Source organism: Impatiens glandulifera, chromosome 4, assembly GCF_907164915.1.
Source record: "Impatiens glandulifera chromosome 4, dImpGla2.1, whole genome shotgun sequence".
In the NCBI taxonomy this organism is placed as follows: Eukaryota; Viridiplantae; Streptophyta; class Magnoliopsida; order Ericales; family Balsaminaceae; genus Impatiens; species Impatiens glandulifera.
In genome coordinates this window covers 55,193,532-55,213,454 of record NC_061865.1, presented here as the reverse complement: position 1 = coordinate 55,213,454, position 19,923 = coordinate 55,193,532, and the positions used below count along the sequence as shown (strand labels likewise).

The window sequence follows — 19,923 nt, the reverse complement described above, 5'->3', positions numbered from 1 at the left end:
ATTATAAAAGCTTAATTAATTTATAAGAAATTAAGATAAAATAAATGAGAGAGAGAGAGTAAGGAAGAGTACTTCAATGCCGGGAGAGATAAATAAAGATGCAAATTAATAATAATAATAATAATGTAGTAATTAAACTTAACTTATATAATTATAAAAGCTTAATTAATTTATAAGATAAATAACTTATAAATGAGATATTGAGAGTACCTTGATAAATAGATGACGCAATGCATCGTTAACGTCACCTTTCCAAGTATTATAATCATTATATTCGAATGTCCTCAGCATTGGAGAATCCAAATAGCCGGGAGAGAGTGCCTCTAGCTTGGGACATTTATCCACTGTTAAATCATGTAGTGATGGCAACTCCCAAGTATAAGCAACATCACTAAAGCTCCTCAAACCTGATAGATCCACCAGTCTCAATGTCCTAAGGAGTGGAAAGAAATGACTAATTCCTCCTCCTCCAGCCTTATCATCATCATCATCCTCAATAATATTCTTCATCACCACTTCCATCATTCCACAATTATAGATTTCTATAGTCTTAAGGTGCTTGGCAGCCACTCTACCTATATTCTCCGAAAACAAATATCTCAATTTCCCACATCCATCTACTTCCAGGTGTGTCAAGTTTTGAAATAAAAGCACTCTCAGTCCTGGCTGCTGGTTGATTTCATACACATGTATTAAATTGATTAATCTATACAACCTCAACGAACTTAATACGGGAAATATCTTATATAATTCTTCAATATCAGGATGATGTCCCTGTCCCTTTCTACCTCCGTCGTTTCTCTGTCCTAATATATAATTTATCTTTGGCAAACTCCATATACTCAACGCTCTTAAACAAGGAAATGAGACCTGCATACAAAATATATTTATTCATTTCAGATATAATTATACATCAAATCTCATATATACATATTATAATCATTTTTTATTTACCTTACTTATTATAATACACAATACTTCATGTTATATATATATATAATATATATATATATATATTAATAATATACGCTTACAAAAGTTACCTCATCATCAAGATGAAAGAGTGCATTTTGATTTTTGCAATTGTTGTCCATATTGTTGTTCATCACTCCAACAAAGCTCACGAGTTCCTCTAAATTAAGAAGCCATAATGTCTCCAAATTAGGGAATAATAATAATAATATGGGTTGTTGAATTTCCCTGTCACAGTCTTCCTCAATATCACCGTGTTGTCCTCCTACTTTATCACATTTCCTTCCTATTATATAATTTATCTTTGGCAATCCATCTATATCCAACCTTTGTAAAGAAGGAAATGAGACCTGTATACAAAATCAAACACATCCATTTACATTTACAAATTTTAGATATATATATAATTAATCAATAAATCTTATATAATCTTAGAAAATAAATATCTCATTTTTTCACAAGAATTAATTGTCAAGTTCCATTCTATTGTATATTTTATATTTTATTTTTAAATTAAAGAAAATTAACATGACGTCTCAACCGTATTTTACTTATATATAGTTTATCTCTGATAAATTGTTATTTTTTAAATACTCTAAACAAGAAAATACAGACCTTGTATGCCAAACAGAACAAAATAAAACGTGTTACTTTTAATACACATTTCCATATCATTTCTTATCCGGTAAATATATTAATCTTAACTATTCCCCATTAATATATTGTTTTAACTTGGGAATTAAATTTAACAACAAATGATACGTTCACTTATAATAGATACCTAGCTAATAATCATCTTAATGAAATAAAACATTACTTTTTACATTTATTAATACATAGTTTTCATAAATATATATATTATTAGTTATTTGCACTCTAATTTTTATTATTAAAAAAAGTTAATTATATTACACTACTAAACTTAATAACAAAATTTCATTTACTATTTTCACTATTACCTGATAACCATCGTGATAAAATAGAGCATTTTGCGACTTTTCTTCTTTGTCACCCAAATTGTTGACGTTAATGACAAAACCCGTGAGTCCATTCAAGGATTGAAGTTTCAATCTATACAATTTAGGGAATTCAATTGATTTTCTCTGTTGTAGTTCCCCTGCACCCGTTGTTACTCCTACTACTCCTTTCAACATTTTACAATTTTTAATGATTAAATTTCTAAGATGAGAAATAACCTTGGTTTCCAAGCTACCAGATAAGTCAAAATATTGAAACTTGTCACAGTTATCAATATTCAATCTTTGCAGTGATGGTGGAAAGCACAAAGTTTCAATATTTGGAATAGATATCATACTCAGATCTTCCAGACAAGGTATTTCCAACTACAAAATAATAAATATAATTAAAAATTATTCACAATAACAAAACATGTATTATTTTGCTTGATTTAACCCGCTGATCATTTTTTATAATTAAAAGTTGTGTAGTAATCATACCTTGGTTGGAAAGATAAGTTGCGTCAATCCTTTTAGCTCCAATATTTTGAGTTTATGGAAATGAATCTCGTTCACTCCTTTGTAAAAATATTTCAGCCTAGACAAGTCACAAAGTTTAAGAGTTTTCAAAACATTAAACTCAATTTTATTGAGTTGTTCTGTCTTATCGCAAGAGCTAACAACTTCTTCCATCATTTCACAACATTCGAGAATAAGAGTTTGAAGATTTGTGAGATTCCTTGATATTGATGTAGAACATAAGTACGTCATTTCATTGCATTCATATAGTTCAATACGCCGCAAACAACGTCCAAGTTCAGAAGTCTGCATAGATGACGGTGACTGTGGAAAAAGAGATTCACATTGTTTAAGCACAACATTCTCCCACACGCCAGAATCAGCGCATATATATAAATCAGTAATGTCTTTTCCTATTAAGACCCCAAGTTCATGGAAGAAACTAATATTATCCCTAACATTCTCTAATCTCAACTGTCTTTCCCCATTTTTAGAGACTAAAGCAGATTCATTTTTGTCTACTTCCATGCAAGCCCAGGAAGGATGAAAACATGAACCATCTCTAATTTCTTCTCTGGTTCTTATAAATTCTCCGATTCTTATGTTGAATTGTTCTAACAATGTTGAAGAAGAAAATAGCTTAACGCCTCTCGTCACTTGTTTAATGTTGGGTACCTCCAATTCCAATCTCCACAATCTATGTAAGAAATTTAACTCTTCAAGTCCTGCTGCATGATTGTCTACACCATTAACGTCTTCTTTTTGTTGCCTCCAATCATTGAAAGAATTCCACATATACAATTCTTGTAGATTTGTAAGTTTCGAAAGAATACCATTTCTTATAAAACACTTGCACATAGTCAAATCCAACAATCTTAAGTTTGTTAGCTCACTTATTTCATTTGGCAAAACATTTAAATTTGAATTTCGAAGACAAAGGATCTCCAAGCACTTAATACGTCCAATGGAAGATATATTAGATATATTGGTTGTCATATCCAAACGCAAACTCTCCAGGGATAACATCTTCAACTTGGCTAAAGAAGAAAATAATGGAAGCTCATTAATCTCGTGGTAAAAGCCGCTTATATTTAGAACTTTGAGATTATCCGCCTCTTTAAGCAAATTTTTTGATATTTTAATATTTGATCCAAAATGTACACTTGAACTATCAAACCATAATAGTTCCAATTTTGAGCCTCGAAATTCCATGGATTCAAATACTTCTAAACCACTATTCTGCAACATTATAGAAATCATCTTAGTGTGTGGAGTAACTATATTCTCTAGTTGGTTCACACCATCACAATTTAGAAAATGAATACCATTCTTTTCTTGTTCTGCAATTGAAATTCCAAAGTCTCTTACCACATCGTGCATTTTCACTACACGTTCTCCTCGGTGATATCGTTTATGGTACGAATCTTCAAACTTTATTAGCAAACTTCTCATTATTAGGTTGTCCACTAAGGTGTAGACAAGAACTCTTGTCTGTCGTAGGTCATTTCCACCTTTGAAGAGCTGCAAACCCACCGCATAACGATACAACGTCTCAATAGTAATGCTCTGGTCTTCTCCGAATAAACAGCAAAGCAAGAACAAGGACTGGGCATTGAAATCTTCTAAGAATTGATAACTCGTTTCCAAGATCTTGTTTATCTTTTTCGTATGTTGATTTTGACCTTGATTCCTCAACTGATAAAGCATATTCTCCCACTCGTGTTTGTCTTTTTCGATAAGAGCGCCACCTACAACCCCAAGCGCGAGGGGCAATCGTCCACATTCTTCAACAATTTCTGTAGCTATTTTATTCTTCCAATGAAAATCATTAACAGCAATTTTGCTTTTAAAGAAATTAAAAGCTTCTTCACTTGACAATAGTTCAAGTTCGATTTCCTTCTTGGTAATGGTCCGTTGACCTGACCATAAATCTTTGTTTCTAGATGTATAAATAATTTTACAGCAACACCCAACAACATCTGATTTTGTTAATGGAAAACCTTTTTCTTTTAAATCAAACTTATCCCAAACATCATCCAACAAGACAACAACTCTCTTGTTACTAAAAGCATTTCGTAATTTTTCTGCTCTTACAATCTCACTATGAACGCCCTCAAGGGAAGTCCCTAACATCTCTGCGACTTCTTGTTGGATATCATTGAATTTGGGATCATTCGAGACAGTGGAAATAACTTGAAAGTCAAATAAAGGCTCAGGAGAGTCACTAACCTTTTGGAGGACTTGCCTAGCGAACGTGGTCTTTCCGATCCCTGCCATTCCGCTTATCCCTATTAACATTGTCTCTTTGTCCCGTAACATCTCAATGATGTCTTCCATAATCTTATTTCGACTCTCGAAATCCAAAGCACCATCATTGTAATTGCTCCAGTCTATGGACTGCACGGGCAAGTCATGACCTTCCCTTAATTTATCAGCACGTTCAATAAGCTTGTCGAGATCCAGAGTTAACTTCTTCCCCTTTCTGCCCAAAGAAAAGCGCAATCTTATATTAGGACACCATTTGATGGAGAAACACCCATTTTGAAGCTCCGCCTTTTCATTGATAAGACTCTCTGTTTCAACAATTTTTCCATCAGCATCCTTAATCCACGTTTCGGCTGCTTTACCGAGGGTTCTCTGCTTCCTCTGTTCTGCATCTTCCCTTCCTTGTACATCGATTCTTTCATCCCTTAAATTAGCGAGTTTAGCTTCGAGATCTTGAAAGTTTTTGTTGAAGTTGAAGAGATAGCCAAGTTGTCGTTGAATTGGCTTAATCTGCAGCAACTCTACGAACGTTCCTACTACACTCAAACCAACCTCTGCCATTTGTATGTATTTTCTCTTTTTCTATGTGTTCTTTCTTTCTTTCTCTCTTAAAAAGAATGCACAGAATATAGAAGAGCGTCTATGTGTGGAGTCTGGAAACAATATTTATTATTACTGCATTGAAGAAGATGAATTATTGTACCATGAATTATTGTAGGGCCATGAAAATGAATTATTGGTTTGTAAATGCCATGATAAATAAAATGTAAAAAGCAATAATATGTCCAATCATGCTAATCTACACTTTCAAATTAAGATATGAATATTAAACATTTAATATAAAAAGAGAATGATTATATATAAGCCTCTCTTTTGTATTTTATAATTGGTTTATATCTTATCATATTTTTTATCTTCTAGAGGTTGTTATAAATTAATCTCCTAACAGTGTAAATCTAATCAATTATGATCAAACAAAAGAAGAAAGATATTTGTTATATTTGTAAAGAGGAAAAAATGAAAAATATAATACAACTTTATATGATATTGGCTCATTCCACAATTGTTTAATATTTGTGTGTGTGTGTGTGTGTTTTTTTCTTAATAATACACCAGAAAGAAAATGATAAAGAAGGAAGATAAATGATGTCCCACCTACTAATAGGTTCTTCATTGTAATTGGACAATTCAGTAAAACCATCTTCTTTTTTGTCCATTAAATGCAAAGTCTTTGGTCAAGTTTGCATGCATAGAGATCAATGAAGGGATAAGATATATGTGGTTGCAAGAAATCAATTATCTTTGGTCAAGTCTTAATTATTTATAATTGTATTTGGTCCACACGGGAACAGTGCAATGAAGAAGAGATAAGATATGTGTGGTTTGGCATGCATGCCATTGAATAATTGATCATGTAAATCATATATATATATGAATAGTTAGTATCACTTTTTTCTTTATCTGTCCTTGAAAAAAGATGTATTGTTTCTTTTCCATTTTAGGTGTCCTAGATTTAAACATTTTTTCAAATTCTAAGTATCCCTTGAAGATCACTAATGATGGGAACTAACTGTTAAATCTATACTTAAACATGATATATTAATCTCAAGCGTCTAGAATATTCTTGTATAAACATCCATCTCCACTCCATTTGCCCGCCTGCCCTAGTTGGCTTCGGGCGCTCAACACATCTCATTGGCAAGAGTCGCTTGTCATGAATTCTTACAATGTATACTTGTTGCATTTCATATTAACTAATATCATTTTGTTATCGGCCATGATAACACATTTCATTATTTTATCCAAATAACAAATTCTATTTATGTTGTTTGGCATTGTCATTCATTAATATTGAAAACAAAATGAATTATTGTACATTTCCTTTGTAGGGCCGTGAAAATGAATTATTAATATACCTTTTTATTTATTTATTTAAAAAAAAATACAAAACAAATTTATTTGCTAATTGCATCAGTCATCAGATCCAGATCTATTGATTCACTAAATTGTGTGCAAGCACAAGCAAAATCACTAATCCAATAAATACATAATGACGAACCCTATCAAGACTAACCTGATCTCTTTCCTACGCAAGCTAAGAGCCGGTATTTATGTGTCGGCATATATCAGATTTATGAGCATATCTATATCCAACAACAAAAGAAATAAATTTAATGATGACCCAGTTCCAATGGAAGTTCCAAATACAACCGAGGGAAGGGAACATAGTAAAACACATTTTCTTTGTCTGGCCTTGGAAATCAGTTGTTGGTGGAAAGAAGATAAGAAAAAAAAATTAAAGTATTGATACATCAAAAGTTTATTATCTCTTTTCCTTTCCTAGGTGTGCTAAATATTAAGATCATTAGCGATGGACTGACCACATTTATGTAGTTTTCAAAGTCACGTGTTTCTGGGTTAGTTTTCCAATAGTCTATTATTATTATTATTTTGTTTTTTTATAGAAAAATAGAATGACCCATAGTCATATATGTTTTCAACTTCCATGTAAAAGGTTCTAAGACTATTCAAGTTTTAGATAGAAAATGTTCATTTAGGTCAGTGGTAAAGAGTAAGCCTCTCAAGTCCACGAGGTAATGAGTATTTTGGAAGAATTCAAACATATTTTATTTAAAATTGTTTTGACAAATTTATTGTTCAAGTTAAGTTTATGTATTTTTGATAAATTATTAAAACAATGAATATTGATCCTTCCCATCGGATTTTCCATATTTGAAAAGTTCTTTAACATTTCTTTGATCAACTGATTATTCACTTTTGAACCATAGTTTTTACATATCCAAATACATTTTCTCACATTTATTTCTCCACTGAAACTGACAGTCTAAAAAGGTTGACCATTTGTCTAATTATGGAATGATAGAAGATCAATTGTCTTTGTCACTGCAAGTTCTTAGGCAACCAGTTATGAAGAGTGGGAAGCCTTTAATGGTTATTTTTTTTTTTTTTTTTTTTTTTTTTTTTTTTTTTTTTTTTTTTAAAGATGTCAACTTTATTTAAAAAATATAACATGCGTTCAAACGTTACAAATGAGAAGAAAAAAAAGTAAAAAATAAGAAAACAACGTAGGAATTTTAAATACCAAAAAGATTAAAAAATTCTCATCCCGTACAGGCCTCTTTTTTCGATTGAAGCGAGCACGTGTAAAATTATTCCAGTTTATGTTAGAATATGGACAAATATAGAATAAATGATGAAGAGATTTTTATCCTGTTCACAAAGGGGCAAGTTTCATCTTCAATGTCTTTGACTTTCTTTATGCATCTTTTGTCAAAAGCTTCCCAAGGATTCAATCCAAAGTATAAATTTGTGCCCAGGGGTGGCTGATTTGGACCAATCAAGTTTGTCCCAGCTGGATTTCGGGCTATCATTCTAATTTTGTATGTGTCCCATATATATATATAGAGCGCATTGAACTTTCCATTACCCTAACCAAACATCTTCTCCCAAATGCTAGAATTTTCCATTACCCTAACCAAACATCTTCTCCCAAACGCTAGAATCAGCGCATAAATCAGTAATGTCTTTTTCTATTAAGACCCCAAGTTCATGTAAGAAATTATCTCCAACATTCTTCAAGCTCAACCGTCTTTCCTCACTTCATGTTTCATAAAACCACGTCCTCCTATTATTATGTTGAATTGTTCTAACAATGTTGAAGAAGAAAATAGCTTAACACCTCTTGACACTTGTTTAATGTTGGGTATCTCTAATTCCAATCTCCACAATCTAGGTAAGAAATTTAACTCATCAAGTCCTGCTGCATGATTGTCTACACCATTAACCTCTTCTTTTTGTAGCCTCCAATCTTTGAAAGAATCCCACATATATAATTCTTGTAGATTAGTAAGATTCAAAAAAATACCATTACTTATGAAACAATCGCACTCAGACAAATCCAACAATCTTAAGTTTTTTAACTCACTTATTTCATTTGGTAAAACTTTTATTCGTGACCTTTGAAGACAAAGGATCTCCAAGCACTTAATATGTCCAATGGAAGATGCATTGGTTGTCATATCCAAACTCAATCCCTCTAGGGATAACATTTTCAACTTGGCTAAAGAAGAAAATAATGGAAACTTACTAATCTCCCTGAAATTGCCAAACATTTGTAGAAAGAAGGGATTAGCCATTCTTAATTTGCCAATTATATCTAGAACTTTGAGATTATTCGTCTCTTTACGTAAATTTTCTGATATTTTAATATTTAATCTATAAAATTGTGCACTATCCAATGGTAGTAGTTCCAATTTTGAGTCTCCAAATTCCATCTTATCAATCACTTCTAAACCATTCTTCTGCAACAATATAGAAATCATCTTAGTGTGTGGACTAACTATAATTAGTTGAATTTTTTATTTTTGGAAAGATCTAAATGGATACCTATTTACGTGAAAAGACAGTTTTGGGCAGGGATGTCCACATCTCAAAGGAGTGAAAGTATGAATGCCTTCTTGTATAACTAAATGCAGTCCAAAACATCACTCAAACAATTTTTCGAGCAATATGATAGGGCTCTGTTGAGAAATATCGAGGGAGAAAAAAATTGGATTTTCAATCATTTAATTCTTTGATACCAACTGTCATTGGTTTTGCATTTTAAAGACAATACCAAACCTTCTACACTCAAGATATATTTAGGTTGGTTCAAGAATAAGTTAGAAGGTTGATGTTGTGCGACATCTCAATAATTGAATAGGAGGGACAACTTGTATATTTAAAGTTGAAGAAATCATTTTGGGGGTTTATGAAGAACATTTAAGAGACATTTTTACAAATACATTATACCGAACTAGATTGCAATGTTAAATGTTAATGTCAATTGTTTGAGTTGAGAGGTATTTTGTGTAGGCATATCAGAGTTGTGTTAAAAAAATGAGGGTGAATGAGGTACGAATGTGTTATATAATGGACCGGTGGCGTAAAGATATTAAGCATGGGTATCAAACTATCACCAACATTTATGATTCAGATATGTCTATGGAAGAAAAAAAATGTCACAATAGTCTAACTCAATTGATGCAAGAGCTTCAACAAGTTGGAGTAAAATCTGAAGACAATTGTTCTTTTTGGATGAATGGCATAAAATGCTTGATAGAACAATTTATGTCACTTAATCATTGAAACACATAAACATCTAAAGACAAAGACATAGAAGCATCTCTATCAACTTCCATTTTGATACACTCTCCTCACAAAGTTAGAAGTCGAGGACGACCACCGATAAAGATGAAACAATCTTTAATTGAGAAAATCTCTAAGAAGGTGTCTTCGAATTCAGGAAAAAAAGTTTTTCCTAATTATTTACTATATTATTAACTATTAATGATAGTTGTTGTCAAATTTAGGATATATAATGTGAAAATAAGGTTATACATGTTCAAAATTCCATTGTTTTTAATTTTAGGGAAATAAGGCCACAACAATAGTGCATGATTCAACATAACAACAACATAATGATTCACTGTCGACTCAATTTTCCTTCACATCACTTTTGTTCTCTCAAATATATTCCAAAGATAATGTGTGTGAGAATAACATTCAACGATTTGAGGATTATTAATAATGAATTTACCTATGTATAAGTTTTGGGATATACCTGGATAGTTGACATTGGTGATCGCACTAGAGAAAGTAACTGACAGCATATAGTAGGAAGTCTATCTTGAAATTGTTGCCTGCTGCTTTGTTCTCCAAGATTTTCATTGTCATATAGGTCACTATAGGACCGCCACCTACCGGTTTATCCCATCGAGTTCTAAAGTCTGTCAACTTTGTATCGGTCTCGTTTCCATCCAATTCTCAATCTCCAACTCCCCTATGGGGATGCCAAATATGATTTGGACATTATCTTCTTCAATTTTTACTTCCTCGCCACTCTATAGGATAAACACACATTAAATAAAGTCAAACTTTCTGACGAGATAACGAGAGATTTCACCGGGGCATTTTGAAAGGGATAGTGACAGAAGAGATTCAAAGTCAATGACCTTCACAACCTCTTTTCTTTTTGTTGATCATACAGTAGTTGAAAAAGATTGAAAAGCCATAAGACGAGGTCCTCTTAAAAATATGTTGTTGGCTGCTTTGATATTTTTTTTTGCGAGGGTTCAGGTGAATTCTCTTTTTTGGGCCGCCTTTCCTTTTATTTTTATTTGCTCTACAAATACAAAAGAAACAAATGAAAAAAAATAAAATAAATGAACCATGAACAGACATGAGATAAACAACAGACAAATAAACAGATAACATACAGATAAAACGATAAATCGTTATACATTTTAGAAGTTTCAGGTCCCGAAATGTATAACTGATTATCGAAATGTCCAGTTTTAAAATCATTTCTACACTAAACCTAATCCCTAAATATTCGTTTGTAAACAGATTTGTTTCTTAAAAGATGTATAACTTGGTATAGAGATTTTACTTTGGAGTCCTTGGAGTCTTGTCGGATAATGAACTTGGACCAGCCTGAAAAGAAGAGAATAAGTATGAAAGTCTTACTATTTTCGAAACGAAGGAAAGAGAAAAGACTTACCATTTTTGATCGAACGACGATAAAAAGAATAAGTCATTGAAGCCGGAGAACAAGAAGAAATCGCCGTAGAAAAAAGATAGAGATAATGAATTGCTAGAAATAAAAGGAAGAAAGAGAGGGAAAATATGCAACATTTTAAATATTATATATATATATACATATATATTATTTTAATGCTGATTTGTGGGGGCAACTTGGTACAGACCAAGTATAATTCGTGTCCGTCTTTTCGTTGTCTCTTCCTTCTTATTGAATATATCATTTTCCATATTTTAATTGCAGGAATAGTTATGTCAAAACCATAATTCAACTAAACATAGTAAGTTTTAGTAAAAAAAATAATGATTACAACAGACATAGTAAATAATGATTACAACAGACATAGTAAGTTTTAGTAAAAAAAATTTCTTATTTTCTCTACATTTCTTTAGGGCATTTCTTCAAACAATCTCGTGCATCATCAGTTCGTCCACATTTTGAATACATGTCCATTTTGATATTATCAGTAGTAATTAAACAGGTCGGTCTTCATGATCTGAGCTTACACTTGTTGGCTGATGATCACAAACGATGATAAAAAGAAAGTGTGTTACTTGATCAATTAAATATGTAATAGTAACAAGATATATAATTTGAGATGGAATAGTGTTACTTTTTCATCTCAAGAATGCTTTTAAATATATACAGGCCGGTTTCTCTTCTTGCCAATCTGCATGCATGCCGAGAAACAAAGTTGCAAAACATGTTAAGCAAGCAAGCAAGCAGAAGCTATAATGTTAATTTCCCCCAGAAAAAAAACAGTGATTAATGAATTAGGTACCTTGCAAAGAGACAATAATGTGTCATAAATTAATCAGTCCTGCAATTAGTTCTTCTTATTCTTTTCCATTTTCTTCCCCTAGTCTCTTTACAACTGGTTCTTCTTCTTCTTCTTCTGGTTTCTGTGTATACAAATTAATAATAATGTAGTAATTAAACTTAATTATAAGAGAGAAATACAACACAAAAAAATAAATGAGAGAGTACCTGGATAAATAATTGATGCAATGCTTTGTTCATTTCAGCTCTAAGAATATTCATTGCATGATCTTCTGGTCATCTATGTTCTCTAGTGATCTCTCTTCATCATCTTCTGTCTTCATCTTCATTCTCTTTCGTCTCTCTAGATCTTCTTCTTCTTCCTCCTCCTGTAACTAGAAATTAATAATAATGTAGTAATTAAACATAACTTAATTATAAAAGCTTAATATATAAAATAAATAAATAAATGAGAGAGAGAGGGTGGAAGAGAGTACCTTGATAAATAAATGACGAAATGCTTTGTTAACGTTACATTTCCAAGTATGCTTTACATTTTCTTCTCTATTATGATACAAGAGTTTGTCCATCCTTGGAAAATCCATATTGTCTAGTTTCTCTTCATTATCTTCTGATTCTTCATCTATATTCTCTAGTCTCTCTTCATCATCTTCTGTCTTCGTCTCCATTCTCTTTTGTCTCTCTCGATATTCTTCTTCTTCCTGTGTCTACAAATTAATAATAATGTAGTAAACTTAACTTAATTACAAAAACTAAATTAATTTATAAGAAAGACAAAATAAATGAGAGAGAGAGAGAGGAAGAGTACCATGAGTGCCATGTTTTCCAAGTATTATTTTTCATAATCTTTCCAAGTTTTCTCTTTCGTCTCTCTAGCTTGGAGCATTATTTGGTTCTCTCATCTCTCCACCGGTTGTTCTTTTTTGTATTTCTACAAATTAATAATAATGTAGTCAAATTAACTTAATTATAAAAGCTTAATTAATTTATAAGATAAATAACTTATAAATGAGAGATTGAGAGTACCTTGATAAAGAAATGACGCAACGCTTTGTTAACGTCACCTTTCCAAGTATTCTTTACATTTTCTCTTCTTATACTATCATAAAAGAAACTCTGCAGTCTTGGAGAATCCAAATAGCAGGGAGAGAGTGTCTCTAGCTTGAGACATTGTGACACATGTAAATACCTTAGTAATGGCAACTCCCAAGTATAAGCAGCATCACTAAAGCTCCTCAAACCTAATAGATACACCAACTTCAATGCCCTAAGGAGTGGAAAGAAATGATTATTTCCGAGAGAATTACTTCCTCCAGCTTATAAATGAGAGATTGAGAGTCCCTTGATAAATAAATTACACAATGCTGCGTTAACGTCACCTTTCCAAGTATCCTTTACATTTACTTCTTCTCTATAATTATATTGGAGACTCTCCAGCCTTGGAGAATCCAAATAGCCGGAAGAGAGTGCCTCTAGCTTCGGACATCTTAACACCCGGAGATGCTCCAGTGATGGAAACTCCCAAGTATAAGCAACATCACAAAAGCTCCTCAAACCTGATAGATTCCAAAGTCTCAAATTCTTAAGGAGTGGAAAGAAATGACTTCCTCCTCCTACTCCAGCCTTATCATCATCATCCTCAATATTCTTCATCACCACTTCCATCATTGGACAATTATAGATATATAGCCGCTCAAGGTTCTTGGCAGCAACTCTACCTATATTCTGCGAAAACAAATATCTCAATTTCTCACATTCACCAACTTGCAGGTCTGTCAAGTTTTGAAAAAAAAGCACTCCTCCTAGTCCTCCTGACTGGTTGATTTCATACATATGTATTAAATTGATTAATCCATACAACCACAACTTTCTTAATACGGGAAATATCTTATGATCATGACGATGATGTCCTTCTCCCTGTCTCCCTCCCTCTTTCCATCCTACTATATAATTTATCTTTGGCAATTTACGTATTCTCAACTCTTCTAAGCAAGGAAACGAGACCTGCATGCATACAAAATAAAACACACGGTATTTACAATTAATTGTACAACACTAATACTATTTTAACTTGGAATCAAAACTGAGAAGAAAAAAAATATAATAATTACAGACAAAGTTACCTCATCATCATCATCATCGAGATGAAAGAGTGCATTTTGATTTTTGCAATTGTTGTCCATATTGTTGTTCATCACTCCAACAAAACTCACCAGTTCCTCTAAATCACCAAGCTTCAATGTTTTCAAATTAGGGAATAATAATAATAATAATATGGGTTGTTGAATTTTCCTTCCATGGCCTTCCTCGATATCATCATGATCATGATGCCCTCTTAATTGTTCACGTTTCCTTCCTATTATATAATTTATCTTTGACAAATTCTTTATTTCCAAATCTTCTAAGCAGGGAAACGATACCTGTTATACAAAATCAAACACATCCATTTACATTTGCTTGCAAATTTTAGATAGATATAATTAGTCATATATTCTTAGAATAAAAATATCTCAAATTTTCACAAGAGTATATATGTCAAGTTTTGATAAAATCACTCCTACGTACTTTATTTCTTCTTCAATATCATTATGTCTTATAAGTCTTAGTCTCCATCTGTCTTTCCATTCTATTGTATATATATAATTTATCACCCAAATAATACACATTTCATCTAATTCTTAGCTATTCCTCATTAACTATATACACAAATAATACTAAACTTAAAAAATATATTTTTTTAATTATTACCTGATAATCATCTTGATAAAATAGTGCACTTTGCGACTTTTCCTCTTTGTCACCCAAATTGCTGACGTCGATGACAAAACTCGCGAGTTCGACTAAGGATTCAAGTTCCAATGTTGACAAATTAGGGAATTCAATTGATTTTCTCTGTTGCTCTTCTGCCCCCGTTGTTACTCCTACTACTCCTTTCAACTTTGTACAATTTTTAATGGTTAAATTTCTAAGATGAGAAATAACCTTCATCACCAAGCTATCAGAGAAGTCAAAATATTGAAAGTTATCACAGTTATCAATATTCAACTTTTGCAGTGATGGTGACGACGAGTAGAAAGTTTCAATATTTGGATTAGATATCAATTTCATACTCAGCTCTTCCAGACAAGGTATTTCCAACTACAAAATAATAAATATAATTAAAAATTACTCACAATAATAGAACATGTATTTTTCTTTAGCTTGATTTATAACTAAAAATTATGTAGTAATCATACCTTAGTTGGGAAGATAAATTGCTTCAATCCTTCTAGCTCCAATGTTTTCAGTTTATAGAAATGAATCTCGTTTATTCTTTTACAAAAACATTCTAGACTAGGCAAGTAACGAAGCTTAAGAGTTTTCAAAACATTGAACTCAATTTTATTGAGTTGTTCTGTCTTATCGCAAGAGCTAACAACTTCTTCCATCATTTTACAATCTCCGAGAACAAGAACTTGAAGATTTGTGAGATTCCTTGATATTGATGTAGAACATAAGTGTGTCATTTCATTGCATTCATATAGTTTAATACGCCGCAAACAACGCCCAAGTTCAGAAGTCTTCATAGATGACGGTGGAAAAAGAGATCCACATTGTTTAAGCACAATATTCTTCAATGATAGGAATTTGTTTGTACTCATCTTCTCCCATATGCCAGAATCAGCGCATATATATAAATCAGTTATGTCCTTTTCTAGTAAGAACCCAAGTTCAGGTAAGAAACTATTATTATCTTTAACATTTTCCAATATCAGTAGTCTTTTTCCATTTTCAATCCCAATATTTCTTTCTTTTCCTATTCTTATCTTGAATTGTTTTAACAAAGTTGAAGAAGAAAATAGTCTAACACCTCTTGGAACTTGTTCAATGTTGGATATGTCCAATTCCAATCTCCACAATCTATGTAAGAAATTTAACTCTTCAAGTCCTGCTGCATGATTGTCTACACCATTAACGTCTTCCTTTTGTAGCCTCCAATCATTGAAACAACACCACATGTACAATTCTTGTAGATTAGTAAGTCTCGAAAGAACACCATAGCTTATGAAACACTCGCATCCATTCAAATCCAACAATCTTAAGTTTGTTAACTCACTTATTTCGTTTGGCAAAACTTTTAGGCGTGAGTTTCGAAGAGAAAGAATCTCCAAACACTTAATATGTCCAATTGAAGATATATTGGTTGTCATATTTAAACTCAGTCTCTCTAGGGATAACATCTTCAACTTTGAAGAAAATAATGGAAACTCACTAATCTTGTTCCAATAGCTTACTATATCTAGAACTTTGAGATTATCCGCCTCTTTAAATAAATTTTCTGATATCTTAATATTTGTTCCGTAAGAACTTGAACTATTATCCAACCGTAGTAGTTTCATTTTTGAGCCTCCTTGAAATTCCATCTTATCAAGGACTTCTACACCATTCTTCCATAACTGTAAAGAAATGAAACGGTGTTCTTGTCTTCCAATTGAAATTCCCACGTCTCTCACCACATCATGTATCTTCACCATACGATATCCGTCATCGTAATCGTCGTCGTGGTCTTTAACCTTTATCAGCAAACTTTTTATTATTAAGTCGTCAACGATAGTGTGCACGCCAACACTTATTTCTTCTGTGTCTGTCGTATTTTCAAAGAGTTGCAAACCCACCGCATAATGGTACAATGTCTCAACAGGAATATATGCGTCTTCTCGGAATAAGCAGCATAGTAAGAACACGAACTTTTCATTGGGTTTTTCTAAGAAGTCATAACTCGTCTCCAAGACCTCATGTACCACACGATCCTGTTCGTTGTGTTTCATCAACCGGTTTAGCATATTAACCCATTGATGTGTGGCTTTATTTATGAGAGCACCTCCTGCTGTGTTAAGCGCAAGGGGAAGTCCTTTACATTTATCAACAATTTCCCTCGCTATTTCATTCTTCTGATGGAAATCATTATCATCATGAGACAGATTGACTTTTCTTGTAAACAAATTCAAGGCTTCTTCATCTAATAATATTTCAAGAGAAAAGATTTCTTGTTTGGGTTCATCTGACCATAAATTTTTGTCTCTAGACGTGTAAATGATTTTACAGCAACACCCAACATCTGATTTTGTAAACGGAAAACCAAAATCATTTAAATCAAACATTTTCCAAACATCATCCAATAATATGACAACTTTCTTGTTACTCAAAAAGTTTTGTAAACGGTTTGCTCTTAAAGTCTTACCCTCTACCTCTTTAAGCGAAAAGCCTAACATCTGTGCGACTTCTTCTTGGATATCATGGAAATTGGGACTATTCGAAATTGGGACTTCAATTGGAAATAAATGCTTATGAGAGTGGCTTACCTCTTGGAGGACTTGTTTGGCGAGAGTGGTCTTTCCAACTCCTCCCATTCCGCATATCCCTATTAACATTGTCTCTTCGTCTAGTAACTTCTCAATGATGTCTTCCTTAATCTTTTTTCGACTTTCGAAATCCAAATCATCGCCATTGTATTTTCTCCAGCAGCTTCTAGGCTGCACGGGCAAGTCATAACCTTCGCTCGGCAGCTCACCACCACGTCTAAGAAGCTCGACAAGAAGGAGAGATAACTTCTTCCCTTTCCTGCCCAATGAAAAGCGCAAGCTTATATTAGGACACCATTTGATGGAGAAACACCCTTTTTGAACTTCGGCCTTCTCTTTGATAAGACTCTCTGTTTCAACAATTTTTACATCAACATCCTTAATCCACAACTTGACGGATTCACCCAGGGTTTTCCGCATCCTCTCTTCTGCATCTTCCCTTCCTTGTACATCGATTCTAGTTGCTTTTAGTTCACCGAGTTTAGCTTCCAGCACTTGAAAGTTATTGTTGAAGCAGAAAAGATAGCCAAGTTCTCGTTGAATTGGCTCAAACAACCACTCTGCGATCTTTCCTCCTACACTCAAAGCAATATTTTCTGCCATTTGTGTGATTTGTTCTCAATTTCTCTGTGTTCTTCTTTCTTAAAAAGAATCCACAAAATGATATCTGAATCAAGTAATGTATTTTTAGTAGGTGTAAGAAAAGACTAAAAGAGTCTATCTATGACTTATTAATGTATTGAAGAAGATAATAAATTATTGTACCATTTCCTTCTTTTGCGGGGCCATGAATATGAAATATAAGAAGAAGGATGTGTATGATCATAGAAGGGATAAGATATGTGTGGCTGCATGAAATCAATTATTGGATGGACAAAACAAAAAATGAATCAAAATGTCATTTTCTAATAATAGTAATAATTAGTAGCATTTGTATTTAAAATTTAAATTTTATAAAAGTAATTAAAAATATTTATGAATATTAGAAATAAACAAGTTATTATAAAATATGAGAATAAATAACTACACTTATAATAAATAAAAAAACTGACCAAACTAATGACCCAAGGCAATCTTCGAAGGACTGTTCTTGGTGTTCTTCAACCGACCAAATCAAAGTTGTGTGGACTCTCCTTTGGTTTTTTAACACACGTTTTTCTCCCTCGTCTTAGTTCCCAATTTAGCTCTACAAAGTGCTGTAAAACGGTAAAATAGTGTAAATTTGAATTCTCCATGAATTCAAATAAAGGAGATACAAACTTGTTTCTTCAGTATTCTTAATCAAGTTCTTGCTTAGAGTTTTGCAGTTTAGTAGCCCAGATTTCCATAACTAGTGTAAACAATCCTAGCTTCCAATTCTTCTGGTATATTTTTAGAGGAGTGATAGGGGAGAGAATGACTTGGCATCACCTTATTAGTTGGAAAAAAGGAAACGTGGGAGGATAGAGAGAAAAGAGAGAAATTATTTGATTTTTTTCAGCCAATCATATTGTGTCACGTCATTTCCTCACACAAATTTCCTCCTCCAATCATTTCTCATATTTCTAATTTTAAATAAATCTATTTAGCACTACTTTTGAATTTATGGTTTGTATAATCAATGAATTGGTAAATTATTAATGTTAACCAAATCGAATGAATTTAGAAACTTTCTATATTTAGACATTTCGCCAATTAATCTTTAATCAAACACGCCCAAATCAAATTAAGATAATTTAATTTTTAAAATAGTGTTCCTGGTGTTATTGTTAAAGGGGAAAATTCTAAAAGATATATAATGTTCTATAGTAATTAAATAAAATGTTAAAAGATGATGACCACATCTCTTGATTTGTGTTAAAAAATAAATAAATTTTATTGAAAACTATTTATTTTTTTATGAATTCATTTTGTGGATCAACTGATGTTAGGAATGTGAATATGAACTTGATTTGATAATATTAAAATTGCATTAAAAATTACGTTTTAGCACAAGAAAAAATCAATTTTGAAGATTTTTTTACTAATGTGTTCATGGTGGTGGAGCGTATTTTCTTAAATTAGGGTTGTCCGATCGAGAAAACTAATGCAAATTTAATTTTGTGGACAGAGAGTTGAAACATTTTGTGTGGTTTCTGATCGAGGAAACTGTTACAAATTCCACATAAGTCTTGCGGTCCCAACAAAATAATTCCAGCATTCTCTTCGGTCCTATGGAACACTTGGGCTAAAGACTTGAGCGGTAATTCTGTTTTTATGGCATAACAACATTTTAATTATGTTTTTTTGTTTCCCACAAACTTATTATTGATTAAGTCTCTAAAAGTTGTTATAACATAATTGTAACTGACTACTCTTGGGTAATTCAGCCGCTATATATGCTGATGAATGAAAAGTTTGTTAAGTTCTTTCTCTTAATTATTTTCTCGGTCTTGGACCTTTATCTTGGACTGCTAGGTATATCCTAGTAGTATTCTCTTCTCATTTTTGTTTCTTCTCCCTTTAACAT

At 32.3% G+C, this 19,923-nt stretch overlaps 1 protein-coding gene and 1 long non-coding RNA gene across 2 annotated transcripts; both read right to left on the bottom strand.

Annotated features, from left to right (window-relative positions):
• Window positions 1–186: 186 nt before the first annotated feature.
• Window positions 187–18,111, bottom strand: LOC124935436 (probable disease resistance protein At5g63020). Its single transcript, XM_047475869.1, has 4 exons — window positions 15,330–18,111; window positions 14,842–15,231; window positions 1,044–1,322; window positions 187–870 (listed from the first exon to the last, which is right to left on the bottom strand). Exons 1-4 carry the CDS (start codon window positions 18,036–18,038, stop codon window positions 187–189), a joined length of 4,062 nt encoding a protein of 1,353 aa, XP_047331825.1. The 5' UTR covers window positions 18,039–18,111.
• Window positions 11,766–12,203, bottom strand: LOC124935867. The gene is made up of 3 exons (XR_007099080.1): window positions 12,095–12,203; window positions 11,927–11,983; window positions 11,766–11,828 (listed from the first exon to the last, which is right to left on the bottom strand). It is a non-coding gene; the product is annotated as an uncharacterized LOC124935867 (long non-coding RNA).
• Window positions 18,112–19,923: the final 1,812 nt, after the last annotated feature.